The sequence below is a fragment of the Bombyx mandarina genome, chromosome 10 (assembly GCF_030267445.1).
Source record: "Bombyx mandarina strain Sakado chromosome 10, ASM3026744v2".
Taxonomy (NCBI): Eukaryota; Metazoa; Arthropoda; class Insecta; order Lepidoptera; family Bombycidae; genus Bombyx; species Bombyx mandarina.
Genome location: NC_143217.1, coordinates 8,263,457 through 8,283,150, shown reverse-complemented (window position 1 = coordinate 8,283,150; position 19,694 = coordinate 8,263,457). Strand labels below are relative to the sequence as shown.

The window sequence follows — 19,694 nt, the reverse complement described above, 5'->3', positions numbered from 1 at the left end:
TTATTTGTGGTTATCGATGACGTGCATCCTTATCTGGCCTCGACATCAACACGAAAAAGCCCCTCACCCACTGTAACTCTTAGGTGTGTATCGGATTTAACATAAGCCTACATACATTACAAAACCACGACCACCTTCCATATGGAAATAAGAGTACTCTTATCCTGAGATAGAGACGCATAGATACCTACTGCGTGGCAGCGTTAGTAGGTCCCAGCCCTATATCTTATAACGATCATCGTCCTCGTGGAACCCGTCGCTTGCGACGAAGGACTCGACGAGCGAATTAACCCACTGACACAGCCCACTGAGTTTCTCGCCGGATCTTCTCAGTGGGTCGCGTTTCCGATCTGGTGGTAGATTCTGCGAAGCACTGCTCTTGCTAGGGCCAGTGTTGGCACAACTCTGGTTTGAGCCCCGTGAGCTCACCTACACGTTAGGGCGAAGCTGATATAGCCTCTGAAGGCTATCAGTATCGGTAGGAAAAAAAACTTATAATAATTAGGATGCCACCGGCAAATTAGGAGAAGCAGAATTAATTGAGGAAGGGACTCTCTTGAGTATGTTTTAACACTTTGACTGCCATGTAAGTCACCGATGCCCTAAGTGGTGCACTGAAGTAATTATGTCGATATCTGTTACTAAGGCCCCAGAGTATCTTTTACACTCTGGGAAAGATGAATACGAACGATACTGAGAATTAACCTATTTCTAAGAGACCTAAAAGACTAAAACTTGCATTACAAACCAAAAGAAGGCACACTCGAACTCGAATTCTCGCTAACTTTGATCTCATAAATAGGTTAGTTTGAAACCTGTAGAAGGGATTATCCTTTTCTTTGTAATCTTTAACCGTATGTTCGTTGAGGAGTGATATTATGATTTTTTACGATGACCCGTAATATACTCCTATACCATTACGTCATTCACTTCTTATTTTCTAGAGCCACAGCGGTCATTCGTTGTGTGTCGTCAAAGACCGTTTCGGTCATAGGTCCGGCTTTAAAATTAATATCCCTTCTCGGTGTCCCTTTGACCTTATAACATTTCCTTCTTTAAGTGAAGTATGACGAGGTCAAAGTCAATAGTCAGGGGTGTGGCTTCGCCCCTACAATTATTGATATCCGTGATGGTGAAGATTCAACATCAGGTGAGCCAGAATTGTCTCCAAAGGCAATAAAAAATAAATCTTACAGTAGCTCTGTTAGATTTATTGTTCTCATTCTAAATTAAGATGGGTCGACGAGCTTACACCCCACCTGGTGTTAAGTGTTTACTGGGGTCCATAGACATCTACCACTCAAATGCGCCACCCACCTTGAGATATAAGTTCTAAGGTCTCAAGTTAGTTACAACGGTTGCCTATGGTCTAAGGACTCCGGTAACCACTTAACACCAAACACCAGGTGGGCCGCGAGTCTGGCTACCCATCTTAAAAAGCCATCATAAAAAAAAAACTTATACTTTATTAAACGATAGCATTGCTTTTAGTTTTATTTATTTATGTTTGAGAAATTACTGGCAGCCCGGAGGCCTTTCCAGTTTCACCAGGACAGATGGGCGAGCACGGGCTCTGCCAGGAGGGATGGGATTTGTCCGATTGCCCGAGCGCCACCGGAAAAGACCTAACTATTCAAGTGCAGCTGCTTCGCGAATGAATCCGTTTAATTATCTAACTAGATTGTTAGTTACTAGTCGAGTTATTAGGCTCACGTACGAGTCAGTATGGATGTAAGGAATTTATGACTAACACCGTAACCGTGTTCCGTGGTTTTAATGAGATAAAGAAAAATATTTTTATTTTTATTAATTGCTTATATTTAGAAAATATTCGATTTTATATTACAAAAATTATGGTGATTTCGAACATTTTTATCATGAATATCACAAAATTCAGAGGAGGCGATATAAAATTATATTCTTAGAATAATTACTATATTATTTTAAATGGAGGGCGTCGTGAGCGCGAGCGAGGGGCCACCCGAAGGTGTGCAGCGCTCGCGACGTCCTCGCCCGGCGGTCCTCCGACAGCACGCAATGATTAAAGCTGAGGATTAAGAAGAAAAGAGCCGACACCGCCCGGCGCCGACGGAGGAGCGGGGTACGGGACTAGGAAGGTGCGTGGCGTACTTCAACGCTGGAACAGCGGATTGGGGAAGTCCGGCGGATGTGGAAGCGGTGCTGGAGGAGGACGTGCACGTCTCCAGGCTACGAGCCAACAAGCGACCGCAGCCGCCACGGCTACTAACGCCAGTAATGCGGTCAGCGCCAATGCGACCGCGAGTCCGGCTGCTGACACGCACACTTCTCCACTGCTCTGACTGGCACCTTCTGCACCAGTACCATCACGCTGCCGAGCCACTTGTGACGGTTCGCGTCGCTGCGTCGTTAGTATTTGGTTCGATTCGACGGTCACCTCCTCTCGAAGTTGACCTACCGGCATCGTCAAAGCGGTGCTTTCGTCGGTCACTTCTCGTTTTCTTCGTTTACCGTATGCGTCCGAACCGCGACAGTTAACCTATAAGAATGTCAATATATTATATTTGCACAATACAATTTATGTAGGAACTATGGCTAATTCACATTATTTGTTTACGGAAAGTTAAAATAGGTACATATATGGATATCTTACCGGTACGCATTTTCCAAAGCAGACGCGAATGTTGCATTGGAATCGTATATTGTCACTACTGGGGAACTTGAAAGCATTGAAAGCGGCACGCAACGCGCTGCCGTCCTCGCTTCGTTCCCATTCACCGAAAATAGCGGGGTCCTTAGCACAGCCGTCCTCGTCTGTTACGAGATACTCATTTTCTACGTTAGTTGATACTTCACTTGTTTTTGCAACGCAGCTGCGTGCAAAACCTCCGTAGATACCTACGAATGGAAAATGTGGATATTAATCGCTATTAACAAAGAATTTACTTCAAAGACTCATAAAAGCCCTTAGACTTACTGGATGGTTGGACATCGACTTGTAAAACTAGGTTCTCTCCTATTTCTGCGGAACTGACTTGGTCTCCAGAACGTGATATTATTCTCATGGAGCAAGTAGGCGGAGGGCCGGTATTGGCGATTGTGCCTGCTGTTGTTAACATGGACACATTGAATGCAAGAGTTACGTTTTGTTCACCAGTTTTATATATGCATTTGATGTGGAATGCTTTTGTGGTTGATGTCACCAGTTTCAGATGAGTTTGCATTACTAGAACGAAGCTTGCTAAGCCCTGCGAATAATGAAAATATTAAAAATAATAATTAACCACAACAAAATTTACATTTTAGACTTTTAAGTTTAAACTGTTGTTGTAAAAGTAAAACTGTTGAGCTCACATTGACATGAACAAGGCCGCAATCTCCGAAATGTACAGTGAAGAAAACAAAACTTTCTTCGTCTTTAGGCATCTCTACAACTTTCCTGCATCTCTCATCCTTACTGTAACTTTTTACGTACAAAAGGCCGTTGAAATCTTTGATCTTAAGTCGTACTCTAACTCCGTCAGCCAAACATTCGACCTAAAGAAAACAAAAGTATTAAATCAAAAACGTAAATTAAGCATGATGACATGATATGATTTTCTTAACATCCGATTGAAATTAATTAATAGTAATATAAATCAATGCATCTTGATTTACCTGAATATCTGGTGTTGGGAAATCGGTTCGGTACATTGTTGTTGTTGCATTACACTGAATTCTAGGATTTCCAGTGTAGCCGGCAATGCAAGTGCAATGAGAGCGATGCCCCACCGCATCACAGGTTGCGTTAATACCACAAGGCTCAGCTTTGCAGGCATCTACACATTGACCGCGGATGCATCGCGAATTATCTGCGCAATTGTCATCAGTGCGGCAGCCGCCAGCGACGCATTTATCTCCTTGAATTATAAAACCACGTTCCGAGTCACAAACGCATCGACCCCTAGAATCTATAATACGTCCTTCTGCTGGTCGACAAGGAATACATTCACCATACAAGTCTAATCCTTGACCTTCGACGCATTTAGCAACAGTTTCTGAAAATGGAAATATATTATGAAAACATAAATACTATTAAATATAAATTATTTTAAATATATTTTACACTTACGATATGGCTTGCATTCTTGTAATGCATTTCCTTTGTATCCGGGTAAACATTCACAAACCATGGTTTTTACAGGCATGGTGTCTACAATCTTGCACTGCGCATTTTCACTACATGGGTTTGATACCAGGCATGGGTTGACACATCTATAATTAAGACATCCTGTTCCCGAAGGGCAGTCTATATCACTTATACATTGTGGTCCTTCAGTTTTTCTACATTCTTTCCCTGTATTGGTGAATCCTGGAGGACATGTGCAATGAGCTTGATGTAAATGTACCTTGCACTGAGCTGGTTCCTGGCAAATATCTGCATTGCAGGGCGTATCACATTTGGAATTGATACATGATTTATCAGATGGACAATCTGTGTCAGTTCTGCAGCCAATGGGAGTGCAAGCTATAGATGGGTTTCCAACTGTACCGATCTTACAGCGACAGGATGCACGATGTTCTAATCCATAACATTCAGCCGATTGCCCGCACGTATTAGCATTTACCGAACAAGCAGGGACACAACGCCTATTTATACACGTTTCGTCGTCAGCACAATGAGAATCAGATTGGCATTGTATTTCATAGCAACCTGACGAAGCATCCCCGATAAATCCTTGTCGACAAGCACAAACAGGCTTGTGATCTTTCATAATACAGTCAGTGTTTGGTCCACAATCACAAGGATTTTTACATACAGATGATATACAAGCATGGTTCGATGTACAGTTGCTATCAATTTCACAAATCGATTCAAAGAATTCAATGACTGGGCGACATATGCCTCCGCCGTTGCTCACAAAACCTGGTGGGCAAGTACATAGCATTGTACGCACTGGCAATGTCGGTGAGACCTCACACGTAGCAGGATTAGCGCACGGTTTTAATGTCGTGCAAGGGTTAACGCATCTGGAAGACAAACAGGCTGCTCTGGACGGACAATCAGCATCGACGTAGCATTCTTGAGCAAATTGCGGCTTACATTCAATGTATGGATTTCCGCCATATCCTTGGTCGCATTTACAGACTGCTAAATGATTACGAACTAGACAATTAGAGTGCGTACCGCATATATTGTCAATGAAGCAAGGATTAATACATCTGTGAGCTTTACATTGCTTATCACGTGGACAATCTCCGTTTGATCTACATTCTATCGCATTACAACCTAAATAGGCGTCTCCTTCAAATCCAACACGACAACGACACAGCGGTTGATTCTTTTGAACGAAGCATTCGGCATTTGGTCCACATGTGCTGTTTGTTAAACAAGGATTTATACAATTTCCATTTATACAAGCTTCTCGGGTGTCACACTCTGAATTTGTACGGCAACCCACAACGCGACAAGTGCGGTAAGGATCTCCTTCGTATCCATTACGGCATGAACAAATAGGTCTATGATCTTTAACAAAACAATCCGCGTTATCACCACAGTTACATGGATTTCTGCAATTTCTGTTAACACAAGACTCTTGGTCTGTGCAGTCATTATCCGAAGAGCAACCAAGGGGTGGTAAATTGGCCGGCTTGCAGCTACCATCTTCAGAAGGTACAAAGCCTTCTGGGCAACGACAAATCAGAGTTCGGAACGGTATACTGTCTGACACTGAACAACGGGAATTTCCTTTGCACGGCTTAAGTTCGGAACAAGCTTCACGGCATTCATCCTTGAGACAAGCATAACCGCTGGGGCAATCGCCGTCCATTATACACTCAGGTTCGTTTAATACCGTCGCTTTTTGGCAATGAACAGAAGGATCTCCGATCGGGAAAGCTGGTGGACATCTACACGATGCCGCATGGTTACGCGAGAAACATTCGGCATTATCTGCACAAGAGCTAATGCCGTTGACAGAACAAGCATTGTAACACGTTCCCTTCGCACAAACACTATCATCATTGCAATCATTATCTGTTTCGCATTCAGCTGCTATACATCTCGTGAATGGATTTCCAACAGTGCCAGATGGGCAACGACAACTTGCACGGTGGTTAACGCCATAACATTCAGCACTAATAGCACACGGGGTATCTATTAGGCAAGGATTAAGGCAAGCTCCGTTGTAACATAAATCGCTGTCCGAGCATTCAGAATCTGAGTCGCACCCAACTGAAAATTTAGATAATATGGTGTTAGATTTAAACAAATGTACATTTACTGGTATTTATAATTTTCTAATTATTAAAAAAAACACTTTTAATTACTATTATATTAGTTACCTTTAGTGCATCCAATATAGGGATTTCCAGAATAGCCTTGTTTACAGTAACAAACTGGATGATGTCTCACAATTGAGCAATCAGCTTGTGCGCCACAAGCACATGGGTCGGCACAAGCACCATTAATACAGGCTTGAGATAATGGGCATTCTGAATTAGCTTTGCAACCAAGTGGAATAAAAGACTTCTCTGATGCTGAAATTAAAAAAAAAGTATAATAATCCCATACTATATAAGATTATGATGTAAATTAATTTCGGATACATTATATTCACTTACGTGGTAAGCATCGAATGTATGCATCGCCCGAAAAACCGTTTGGACAAGAGCACTGTGGCTTATGATCAATCACCCGACATAGAGCTCCAATACCACAACCATCAATACACGGATTGACACATGATCGTTTGATACAGGCGCGTTCAGGTCCACACTCATTGTCTTCATAGCATTCCCAAACTATTGGTTCTTGTGGCACTACAAGAGAAAACAACATACAGATAATAGAACCACAACAGGCTAAAAAACTATTATCGAATTATAAAAATTACGATATTATACCTGTGTTACATTCAAATCTTGGGTTTCCGTTGTATCCAGGTGGACAAACGCAACGTGATGCATGATCAATCGAATCGCATAGCGCGTTCTGTCCACATGGATCAGCTTTACAGGCTTCGACGCAACTACCACGGAAGCACATTTGGCTAGTAGCGCAATCCGAGTCCACGGAGCATTCTACTTCTGGTGGTATGCGACAGCCACTATCCGGTGCAGCTCGACCTCCATCAGGGCATACACAAGCAACTGCTCGTAAAGGAAGCACATCAACTGTTCTACATATGAGACCGCTATCGCACGGGTTATTCAGGCAGAGATCGATACAACGTGCGTCCACACAGGCTAAAGGCGCTGAGCAATCAGCATCCGTTGTACATTCAGTGGTATCTTGCGCAAATGTACATCCACGTTGATATGGATCACCAATATATCCAGGAATACACTTGCAGGTGGGGCGGTGATTCTTTCCTGTACACAAAGCACCAGGAGCGCAAGAGTTGTCTGTACACGCTGATTGGCAGACGCGGTTGAGACGATTACAGAGTTGTGAATCATCGCAGTCTTCATTATAATGACAGGCCGCTGAGATACAGGCGCGACGAGGGTCACCCTGCGTACCGGGTGGACAGCGACAGGTAGCGACGTGAGCTACGACCTCACAGCTTGCATCGCGTCCGCACGGAGAGCCCACACCACAAGGATCCTTACAGTATCCATTGAAACACGTTTTATCGAATGGGCAGTTGTCATCAGATGTACACTCAGCTGTAAAACAAAAAAGAGTGGCAAGTGTTCAATTATAAAGGGTGTTCTATTAATGATTAGGATGTATTTTTTATTTTGGATAGATGAATATATATAATACATACGTGTATAGCATATTCTTGCAGGATCTCCAGCAGTCCCCGGTGGACAGTGACAGCGTGCTCTATGCTGCGCAGCGTCACACAATGCACCCGTTCCGCAAGCTCCAATACATGCCGAAACACATCGTCGTGATACACATGCCTCGGCGCTACCACAATCTGAATCTACGACGCATTCTGCAGTCGGGGTACCTATTTCGAAAATTATTTAAAAAAATATATTTTTGTTTGTAAATGTTTAGAATGAATAGATAAAAAAAAAGAAGAAATTAGAAACAAGAAATAAGAAAGAAGAAAGAAGAAAGAAGAAGAATGAATAGAATAACACAAGTTTACTTACTAGGCATACAAGCTACACGTGGGTCACCCTGTAATGGTGGTACGCAGACACAGTTAGCTCTATGAGACTGAGCGCGGCATTCAGCACCTACACCGCAGGCGCCGTTGCTACAAACATTCACGCAGCGCTTGTTTATGCAGCTCTCTTCTGAACTACAATCGTCATTTGACGTACATTCTCCTCCTGAAATGTATTAGTGCCATTTAAATGTATTGTCAAGATTTAAACGATCAGACAGTTTTAAATTATTAAAAAAAGTAACAATTAAGCTTTACAATAAACTTATATTTTGTACAAATAAATTACTTGGTGTATAGTAACCGGCAAACATCGTGAGCAAATGACCTTGACTGCGCAGAACCGAATTTTAGATCACTTTGGTGGTGAGGGTGAGGCGCGACGGCAGGGGAAATCGTATCGAGCGCGTTATTGGTAGATCAGTCGAACCTTGCATCCCGCACCGCATTCCGCATTCCGCTTGCTCCCAAAAGTACGCTTGCGTACAGTGAAAAGTCTATCGTTATTAATCGTTAAGTTATATTTTGTTATAATTGCTTGTTGACTTTGTTGCCATTGCTATTTGTTGAGTGTTTGTTGATTTTTTATAAAAAATACACTATGCCGCGACAAACTGGTGTAGGATTCAAAAGAAAGGGTAGAAAAATTGTGTACGACGTATATTGCTTCATTATAAAACAGGGGAAGAATGATATTATGGAAAAAGTAAAACAGACTTCGGAAGCAACAAAAACATCAGTGAGTACTGTTAGGTGCATTATTAACGAAGCTAAAGGCTCTGGCTTGCTCATCGTGCTTGGGACTCCGGGTAAGAAAAGATCAGGGAAGAAGAAAGTTACCGGAATGGATAGTTTCGTTCAATCTGTTATAAAAAGATGTAATCATAATAACTACATAACAAGCAGCGAAACTCCGTACCGTAGAAAGGCTTCGAAAATTTTAAAGAACATATACATTTTAATGGCTCGGAATGAAGTTTACGACGAATTATGAAAGAGCTAGGCTTCAGATGGAAAAAAAAAACAGAAAATAATCGGAAGCTGGTAATTGAAAAAAGTAACATTCGATTACTACGAATCGAATATCTTCAAAAAATAATTAATTATAGACAAAAAAGAAGATCGAACCGACCGAGTCGTAAACTACACCGATGAGCCCTATGTCGACTTATCATGATGATGGCGACTCGGGTGATGATAACAGTGAAGATGATAATGGTCAAGATTATGATAACGAAAAAAAATTACAAATACCAGCTTCGCTTCAACTAAACGAAGACCTGGCAACAGCTCTAGTTTTGACTTAATAGAAGGAATATCTATTTTACCCATGATTAAATTATTATAATTATTAACCTATATTTTTTGTTGATGTTCTAATAAATATATAAATAAATACATATGTTGATTTTAATAATTTAATTGCATTATGACGCAGAGTAAATAATGTTTTTGCACGTGAGTGTACCATGCGCAAACTTACCCCCACTACGTCAACAAATGCTCAAGAAGTTTGCCGGCTATTATACCTATGATTCAAGTACTAGGCTAATTGTTTTATGTACAAATTTACAAATGGTGATTTTATTTAACATGTGCTATATAAACTATTGAAAGTTTACCTTACCTAGTTGTTTGACAGTTTAGCAACAGAGGAATTGCTAGAAATAATGAGACTCATTTGAAAAAAAGTAATCTACGAATCTTGTACTTTTTGTAAAGCTAAGTTATTCTTCAATTATTTTATGAAATTTTTTTTTTTTTACTGAAACCGAATAGTTACTTGGATTGCATTGTAGAGATGCGTCCCCAGTGAGTGGTTTCGGACATTCGCAAACCAGGGTGCGGAAAGGTAGAGTATTAGCAACGCGACAGACGGCTCGTGTTCCACACGAGGTTGGTTCGCAAGGATTTTTGCAGTTTCCTTGTAGACATGCCAGACCTGGTCCACACTCAGCATCGTATTGGCATTCCTCTTCGTTTGCCACTGAAATTAAAAATTATTAATTTTAGGAGCATAGAGAAAATTAAAAATTTACACGAAATCTACAAAATAAGTAGACAAAATCAAACCTTGTCGACATTCTATTTTAGGATTGCCATTTGTTCCTCGAGGACATTCACACGTTGGTTGATGTCGTAGTACTGTGCAAACTGCTCCAGGCGCACAAGCTCCAGGACAAGGATCCTTACACTTATTCGCTTTACAGGCTAACCATAATGGGCAATCTTCATTTGCATTACATTCGGCTATGTGACATTCGGTCCAAGGGTTTCCTCTTGCGCTAGGGTTACATTCACATGATGCGGTGTGACCTCTTGCGACGCATCGCGCTTCGATTCCGCAACGAACGCGTGAACAAACCTTCACACATGAAGCGCCTTCACAACTTTCGTCTTCTGGACAATCGTTGTTGCTGTGACATTGCACTGCAGATATAAAAAGGAAAATGAAAAAAAAGTTTATTAATTTACCATATAAATGTATAAATTTGGTATGTAATAAATACTTACCCGAGTAGCATCCAGTGTAAGCATCACCTTCATAGCCCGGTAAACATGTACAACGAGCTCTGTGTTGTTTAGCCAAGCAACGGGCATTAATGCCACAATTGTTGGATCCGCAGACTGGTGAGCATCGTGAATCAACGCAAGCGGCATCATCAGCACATTGATTATCATTTACACATTCAGGTGTCGGTGGACTTGGTTGGTCAATAATTATACGTTCGCATCGTACAAACGCAGACCCCGTATATCCAGATGGACAAGAGCATACCGCTGTATGTCTGATGCCCGTACAAATGGCGTTTATACCGCAAGCATTGACACACGGATCGGCACATTTCCTGTTGATACACGCACGGTCACCAGGACAATCATCATTTACGATGCACTCTGGATATATGCATTGTCCGTCGCGGCAAGTTCCATGAATTCCACAAGGGTTAGGATCGCAAGGGTCAAAAGTAGGTGGAGTGACATCTGAAAATAATTAGAAGTAAAGCTAGAAGCTAAACAATACTTTTTGCTAATGGACACTTAAATTCTTGTATGTAACTTGAAACGTTGATTGAAGCGAACAAAAGGAAAGATGAAGATCGAGACGAATACTCATTATTTCTGTACCTTTTAAAGTGCATTCTGTAAATGGATTCCCGGTAGTAGTCGGTGGACAAGAGCAAATTGGTGCGTGATCAAATACCCGGCACATCGCGCCATTTCCACATGTTCCAATACATGGGTCAATGCATTTGTTGCGCACACATGCTCTATCACGTGGACATTCAGAGCTAACAACACATTCCGGTCTGCATCCTGTCGATTTGGCATCTCCATAAGTTCCACTAGGACATGAACATATGGCACTGCTTCCTGATGTAGTGCACACAGCACCTGGTCCACACGGCGAAGGGTTGCAAGGTGGTGCTGATGACAAAATAAGTAACACTAAATGATTTTGTTTTCTTTACATATGATTAAAGAGATTTTTTGAATACACAAAATACAAGATATTCAACAGTTATGAGTTGAAAAACTTAAGTTCGTAATACAATCATATTTTACGAGACAATTTCCAATTGAATAAATTTCTACTAATCATCGTTAAATAATAAATTGTTATTAATACGACTGACGCAAAAATAAATCTTAAGACTGTGTCATACTATACCTGTAATAATCTTTTCACACTTTTCAAAAGCATTTCCTCTAGTTCCTGTTGGACAAGAACATAAAGGAATGTGGTTGACGGTTTCGCAGTCAGCTCCTATACCACAAGTTCCTTGACAGGGATCCCGGCAATGAGAACGCATGCACGCACGAGAAGGTGAACAGTCCGAATCTGATACACATTCTGGGCGGCAGCCACTGTATGGGTCACCGAAGAGTCCAGGCTCACATTCACATGATGCACTCGCTCCCCTAGCGCTACATAAAGCACCAGGACCACATGGTGATGGGTTGCAAGGGTCATTCGGAGTTTTCTCTGAAAATTTGTCAAGAAATGATGAAACAAACGTCTGCGAATATTAAAACTCAGCATAACAAGCACTTTAATAGCGAAACAAATTATCTTAACACCGCGAAATCATATAGGCTCACCAGGTTTCGCCAATAAAACCCATGCCTAAGCTTTAAGAGCGAGAACCTGATTCACCATAAATATTTGAAAATAATATTTTGAAAATAAATCTTTATTTGAAATTTATTGTGGCATCGTAGAATAAGCAAACGCATTTTCCTGTTTAATTTATCTTACGGGTTGTAACGATGGGCCGACATTCGAAGAACGGATTTCCAGTAGTGGAGGGAGGACAAGTACAATGAGGCTCATGAGCAAGAGATTCGCAAAGAGCGCCTTGTCCACAGGCTCCCCGGCATGGGTCTACACAACGCAGATTCAAACACATAAGGTGCCATTCGCAGTCGCTGGAACTGAGACACTCATGGCGGCAATAGGGTGGCGCTCCAACGTAGCCCGATTTGCAGCTACAGAGCCCATTTATACAGTCTGAATTTGGTCCACAGTTTGTGCAAGATTGAGGTGCTTGAGTCGAAGGCTCTGCTTCAATAGCTGTGGAAGAGAATTAATGAAGAAAAATGTGAATAGGTAACTATTTAATATTTTTTTTTGTTATAATAGCTTCGCTGAGAATAATTTCAAATTTAATTATTCATACGTTGATTTGATAATCTAATAATATATCTTAAGTCATTAATATTTTTTTTAAATATTTTTTTTTTTTAATAAAAACCAATTGGTTCTTTTTCTTGCTTAGACGGGTGACGAGCTCACAGTCTACCTGGTATTAAGTGGATACCGGATCCCCCCAGACGTGAATTCCGCCATCCACCCACAGACGTGAGGTCTAAGTCTCAATTGATTCGTATATCGGTAACCCTACCCTTCAAATCGGGGATCGCATGAGTACTTGGTAGCAGAAATAGGGAAGGTGGTGGTGGTGGTGCACTACCACCGGTAATTATGCAAATTAATTTTGTAGATCTGATTTTTATCATACAATGTTATATACTTTCATCGTGGAAGTCATTCGAAAACATATATAAATGTATGTAATGTACGTGTTACATTTTTTTTTTACCTGCCTGCGGTATTCGAACCCCGGCATAGTAGCATCACTCGTTACGAGTACACCGGAGGTCTTGTCCTTTAGGTAACGACCACTAGGAATAATTCAATACGACATGGCACAACGAAAAATTTAACATTAATAAAATACCTGGGAGACAATGAATAAACGGATCTCCAACGTAGTTTGCTGGGCATGCACATATAGGTGAGTGTGATCTAATGTGGCAAATTGCAGAAGCACCACATGAGCCTGGACACGGGTCGCGACATTTGTTGTTTCTACAAGCACGGTTAGGTGGACATTCTGAATCTACGCGACATTCTGGTCGGCAGCTTGGAGGATCTTCGAACATTGGAGGCCGACATGAACAGTGCGCTACGATTCCTTCAGCACGACAAATACTATTTGGTCCGCAAGGGTTAGGCGTACATGGATCTGATATTGATGGCTCTGTGTAAAAAATACAAAAACTCTTAATTAGAAACCCAAACACAGTTACTGTAAAAACATTTACAAAAAATAGACACATACCAATCGCGTGATGACAGGATATAAAAGCGTCTCCTTGAAGTGGCGTAGGACATTCACAAATTGCAATATGATTGTAAACATTACAGACCGCATTAATCCCGCAAGCATTTTTACAAGGATTAATACATTTATAGTTGACACATGCTAGTTGTTTTTGGCAATCATTGTCACTAGTGCACTCCGGCCTACATTCTATATACGGATTGCCATGATAGTCACTAATGCAAGTGCACGTTCCATTGTCACACGCCGCGTTAATACCACACGGTGATTGAATACATGCGTCGAATGACACCGGTGGCTGAATGTCTGAAAAAAAAACATTATTTTTACTAGCTAAACCGGAACTCATACATTGTCATATTAATGCCACTATCTTGAGACATAAGGTAAGATATAAAAATTGCATCGGTACAACCCTGACTGCACATGATAATCTAAATTTTCTCTTGAGTGTCACAAAAGGCTACTAAAGGTTTCACATAAAAAGTAATCGCATCGTTCAGCTTTCAGAGTATTATACAAACATACTGTGATCGCCAACCGGCATTTTCTGGCGGTGAATCCTATTGTGGCCTCTGGAGAAGGATGATTGGGACCTTGAGGCATAGGATTGTATTGTATAAAGGCTGTCCTACTCTTCAGAAAACAAAAAAACGCAAAATTTGTTCGTTGCAAAAATAGGCAGGATGGTATCACTCACCCATCCGTGTTTTTACTTTTATTAGAAACTATTCATTGTAAATCTAGTCAGATTAATTTAATTAAATTATATTTCATTAAGGTGTAAATTTTTTTACCTTGGTATGAACAACCAATAAACGGATCGCCTCGATATCCGGAAAGACAAGTACAAATAGCTACGTGGTTCATTGCTCGACAGTCGGTATGAGTACCGCAAGATCCAAGGCATGGATCTACACATTTTTCACGAACACACGCTTTGTTGTTAGGGCAATCTTCATTTATAGTACACTCTGGTGCACAGCGAGGTGGAGCACCGATATATCCTGGCTTGCAGCTGCATATTGGGGAACCATTTATGTCTCTGCATGTTGCGAATGGCCCACACGGACTCGGTTCACAAGGCGAGGCAACAGGTGGAGTGGATAAAATTTCTTTAGAGCATCTTATAAAGGGATCGCCTTCATAGCCTGGCAGACAAGTACAATAAGGACTGTGTTGATGTACGCGACATTCTGAATTTTCTCCGCATGTTCCTATGCATGGATCTACACATTTCTTACGAACGCATGCTTTATTCAAGGGACACTCCGAACTAATGATACATTCTGGTCGACAACTTGGCGGATTTCCAACGTAATCTGGCAAGCACGTACAAACTGCCTGGTTGCTTATAGTTTTACAAGTACTGTATGCTCCACAAGGCGACGGTGAGCATGGGTTTGTCGGTTTTTCTAAAAGAAAAGATTAAATTAATATTTTATATAATATTAATTTTATATAATAATTCTATTTCTATAAAATGAATCTTCTATTTATAAAGATATTTTTTGTCACATTCCAGAAATAAATACATTTCTATATTTTTTTAAGTACCTAAAGAGAGACTATAAATATTTACATAGGCATATACAACCTACCTTCTCTGAGTATACAGCTTTCGTAAGCATTTCCCACATATCCATGTATACAAGTACATGATGGAACGTGGTTAGTTGTTTGGCAATGAGCGTTTACTCCACAAAGTCCTGGGCAAGGATCTTGGCATTTTTTGTTTATACAAGCTCTGCTTTCGGCACAGTCCGAATTAACAATACATTCAGGTCTGCAACCTTCGTAAGGATCACCGAAGAAACCATTCGCACAAGTACAACTGCCGATATTATAACGTTCTTGACATATAGCATTCGGACCGCAGGGATTTGGAACACAAGGTTCGGAAGGTGTGACTGGTTCGTGGTCTAAAAATACAAAAAACAATAATTAAAGTTAGTAATGGAGACAGAAATTCATGACGATTGAAATTTTGTATTCAAGTTTTAGTTTTTTCATCATATTTAGAAATAGATATTTAAAAAATAGGTACTAAATATACTGGTAGCGGAAATAACATTTCTCTTTTTCTCTCTATAGACACATATAAGTATCTCTATATACAAATGCATAACATAAACCAAAGCAAAACCCTTTCATATATTAAGAGGTATTCCGGCTGTGCCTTTGATTTCGCCACCATATATTCACCTCTTTTAAACTATTCATCTCGAGTATTTTAGTAATCACACAAAAAAATATAAAAAATACCTCGTTTAGGGTGGCACAAATTGAATGCATCTCCTTCATAGCCAGATTGGCAAGTGCATTGTGGTGAATGACTGATAACTCGACATTCAGCGTTAGGATCGCATGCTCCAAGACAGGGATCGTCGCACTTATTGTTGATGCACGCCTTATTGAAGCTGCATTCGCTATTAGAAATACACTCTGGACGACAGTATGGAGGGGTCCCAATAAATCCAGTTTGACATAGGCACTGTGGCTCTTCGCCGTTTGATTTACAAACAGAGTTTGGTCCACATGGCGATGGTTCACATGGTGCGGTTTTTGGTGGTTCTTCTAAAATGATAATTTAGTTAAAGTTTGTAGTTATATCATAACGAACTTTAAAATGTTTAAATAATTTTTTAACTTACTTTGAATAATTCTACAGTAAGAGAAAGGATCACCAGTAAGTCCATTCCTACAGTAGCATATTGGTTTGTGGTTGTGAACTCTACACTCAGCGTTCATTCCACATGAACCTTGACATGGGTCTACACATTTTTGATTCGAACAAGACAAAAGAATCGTGCAATCAGAATCCACTAAACATTCTGGTCTACAAGATGGTGGCGTACCGATGTAACCAGTTATACAAGAGCACATTACTTGTCCTGAAAGTGCACGGCATACGCTGTTTGGACCACAAGGAGATGGTTGGCAAGGGTTCGTATCCTGGATTACTACTGAAACAATGCAATCAATTGTTAATAATAAAATTAATTTCATGTTCATCTGAAAGTAACTTAAAGTAATCACAATAATATCCTACCTTTAATCGGTGTACACGAGAAAAATGCATTCCCAGTTGTATTTGGAGGGCAACTACACATAGGCATATGATTGTATACTTCACACAAGGCATTTTCACCACATATATTAATACATGGATTTGTACATTTGTTGTTAATACATGTTAAAGATTTTGCGCATTCCGAACTGTGAGTACATTCTGGTCGGCAGCTAAGATAGGGATTACCGAAGTAATTATTTCTACATTTACAAACTCCATCATTGCAATCAGCATTTGCGCCACATGGATTTGGATTACAATTATCATATGTACTTGGAACAGGTTCTGAAAAAATTACAAAATGTCATCATACTTTTTTCGATTTGATAACTCCATCAGCATAAATGTCTGAAACATCAGAAACATTTGAAACATTAGTTGTAGGAGTAATAATGCTTCTTACCAATATTTTGCTTTATTTGACAGCTCTGGAAAGGATTTCCGGTGTACCCTTCTTTGCAACTACATATGGCTGAATGTTGATAAACGTGACATTCTGTGTAAAGACCACAAGAGCCAGGGCATGGATCTCGACATTTCTGGTTAATGCAAGCTTCAGTGCTTGGACAGTCAGAATTAATGACACATTCCGCTCTGCAGTTCGGCGGCGAACCAATATATTTTTCGACACACGAACACATCGGTATTTCATTTACAGCTTGACAAATAGAATTGGGTCCACAAGGAGATGGTATACAAGGATTGGTGATTGGCGTAGGTGTTTCTAAAATTTAAATAAACCAATTTAATATAAATGATTTTTGTGATCTATTTGATTATATAATAAAATAAAAATAGCAGAAATTCATTAACAAATTTATGATGTTTTAATTTACTTACTTTCCTTCTCCATGCACCTAATAAACGGATCACCTTCAAATCCAAGCCTACACGAGCAGATAGGTGCGTGGTTAATAACTCTACATTCTGCATTTTGTCCGCACACTCCAATGCAAGGATCAATACATTTTTGTCTTATGCAACTTTTCGATTTATCACATTCAGCATTGACAGTACATTCTGGACGACAATTCGGTGGTGAGCCGTAGAACTCAGGCATACATGAGCACGATACTTGGCCATTAGAGTAGTTACATATAGTATTACTGCCACAGGGGTTCGGTAAACAAGGATTTATCGGTTTCGGTACTGAAAAAATATTAGTAAATCAAAATGTGTTTCGCGCGTCATTTTAATGGCGTTGTGAATTTTGTTATATAATTAAATAACAATAAACAAAATTTACTATTCAATTCAATTACCTGGTTCATTAATGATGATATGACAGTACGTGTACGGATTTCCGGTGTAACCTGGCGCGCACGTGCAAGATGGTACATGATTAATAACTTCACAATTTGCTGTAGAGCCGCAAACACCGGGACACGGATCATCACACTTGTTTCTTAGGCACGCTTTGTTAAATGGGCAATCAGTATTAACCACACACTCTGGTCGGCAAGATTCGTAAGGATTTCCGAAATATCCAGTTTCACAAATACAAGCAACTGCGCCGCTACTTGTTTCTCTGCATTGAGCATTGGCACCACAAGGTGAAGGATTGCAAGGATCAACTGGTTCATGTACTGGTTGCATCAGATAGCATGATAAAAATGGATCTCCAGTGTACCCGTTTTCACATGAGCACATAGGTGTGTGCAGTCGAACGACGCAAAGCGTGTTCAAACCGCAGGAGCCAGGGCAAGGATCCGAACATTTGTAATTAATGCAAGCTTTGTCAGACGAACAATCATCACTTGTTGTACATTCGCGACGACATAGAGGTGGAGTTCCTTCAAAAGATGGTTGGCATGTGCACACATAAGATTTCCCGTCAGCTGTTGGTTTACATAGACTATTTGGCCCACAAGGCGATGGTACGCATGGATTAGACTGTGGCTCTTCTTCTAATTGAACTAAAAATAAACAAAATTTCGTTGTTAAAAAGATTAAAATTGCTATGTTTTCTTATTTTTATTAGTGTGTATTTTTTATAACAGTAGTTATAATACTAGTTATTGAATATTGAGCTGGTAAGTATCTGCATTTTATTGTGGACTTATTTGAAAATACTTTTAATATTCTGATTATTTAAACGCACTTTAAAGAATAAAAACATATTTACCGTAGCAATAAGTGAATGGAGATCCTGTGTGCTTTGCGGGACAGCTGCATATAGGATTATGCTTGTTAACAATGCATATAGCGTTTCGACCACACGATCCTGGACATGGATCTTGGCACTTTCTATTTATACAAGCTTTTGAGGGAGAGCAATCTGTACTTTGAATACACTCAGGTCGGCAGTTTGGCGGATTACCAATAAAAGATTCGATGCAAGCGCAGATTGCCTGTCCATTTACTTCTCTGCAAACACTGTTAGGTCCACAAGGCGAAGGCTCACAAGGTTTATTGGCTGGTTCTGTAATAAAACATTTCATTATAACAAAGTTATGGATTTTAAGGTATTAAATGCTGTAGATGAGATAAGGTTCTGTAGATACAGATTCTATTAACATTAGAACGTGATTACTACCAAAATTGAATAAAATGAATAGATTTCATGTCTTACTTACTTTCAATGATTTTACAATGAGTAAATGCATCTCCGGTGTGTCCCATTGGGCAACTACATATAGCGACATGGTTGTAGACATTACATTCTGCATTGACTCCGCACATGTCACGACAAGGATCAACACACTTTGAACGGAAACAAGCCTTATCTAGAGGACAATCGGTGCTCAATACACATTCAGGCCGACAGCCAAAATAGGGGTCCCCTTGATACTCTGGTAAGCAGGAACATACGCCATTGTGGCATACAGCATTGGGTCCACACGGAGTTGGCTGACATGGATCTACTGATTGTGGTAATTCTAAAAGTAAAGAAAATAAAGTTTC

At 40.3% G+C, this 19,694-nt stretch overlaps 1 protein-coding gene across 1 annotated transcript in view; it reads right to left on the bottom strand.

The window, feature by feature from the left end:
* Positions 1 to 1,794: 1,794 nt before the first annotated feature.
* LOC114239609 (fibrillin-like protein dumpy) overlaps positions 1,795 to 19,694 on the bottom strand; it is a 111,461-nt gene continuing 93,561 nt past the window's right edge. Inside the window, 29 exon segments of the mRNA XM_089730535.1 lie at positions 1,795 to 2,518; positions 2,633 to 2,877; positions 2,957 to 3,227; positions 3,334 to 3,516; positions 3,637 to 4,016; positions 4,091 to 6,193; positions 6,304 to 6,498; positions 6,583 to 6,780; positions 6,865 to 7,629; positions 7,734 to 7,922; positions 8,071 to 8,253; positions 9,871 to 10,074; positions 10,161 to 10,517; positions 10,602 to 11,072; positions 11,217 to 11,516; positions 11,761 to 12,075; positions 12,349 to 12,663; positions 13,331 to 13,633; positions 13,715 to 14,023; positions 14,515 to 15,132; positions 15,319 to 15,639; positions 15,983 to 16,294; positions 16,372 to 16,683; positions 16,770 to 17,075; positions 17,194 to 17,514; positions 17,631 to 17,939; positions 18,053 to 18,706; positions 18,916 to 19,212; positions 19,367 to 19,669. Coding sequence (XP_089586661.1) covers positions 2,132 to 2,518; positions 2,633 to 2,877; positions 2,957 to 3,227; positions 3,334 to 3,516; positions 3,637 to 4,016; positions 4,091 to 6,193; positions 6,304 to 6,498; positions 6,583 to 6,780; positions 6,865 to 7,629; positions 7,734 to 7,922; positions 8,071 to 8,253; positions 9,871 to 10,074; positions 10,161 to 10,517; positions 10,602 to 11,072; positions 11,217 to 11,516; positions 11,761 to 12,075; positions 12,349 to 12,663; positions 13,331 to 13,633; positions 13,715 to 14,023; positions 14,515 to 15,132; positions 15,319 to 15,639; positions 15,983 to 16,294; positions 16,372 to 16,683; positions 16,770 to 17,075; positions 17,194 to 17,514; positions 17,631 to 17,939; positions 18,053 to 18,706; positions 18,916 to 19,212; positions 19,367 to 19,669 — 11,426 coding nt within the window. The 3' untranslated portion in view covers positions 1,795 to 2,131.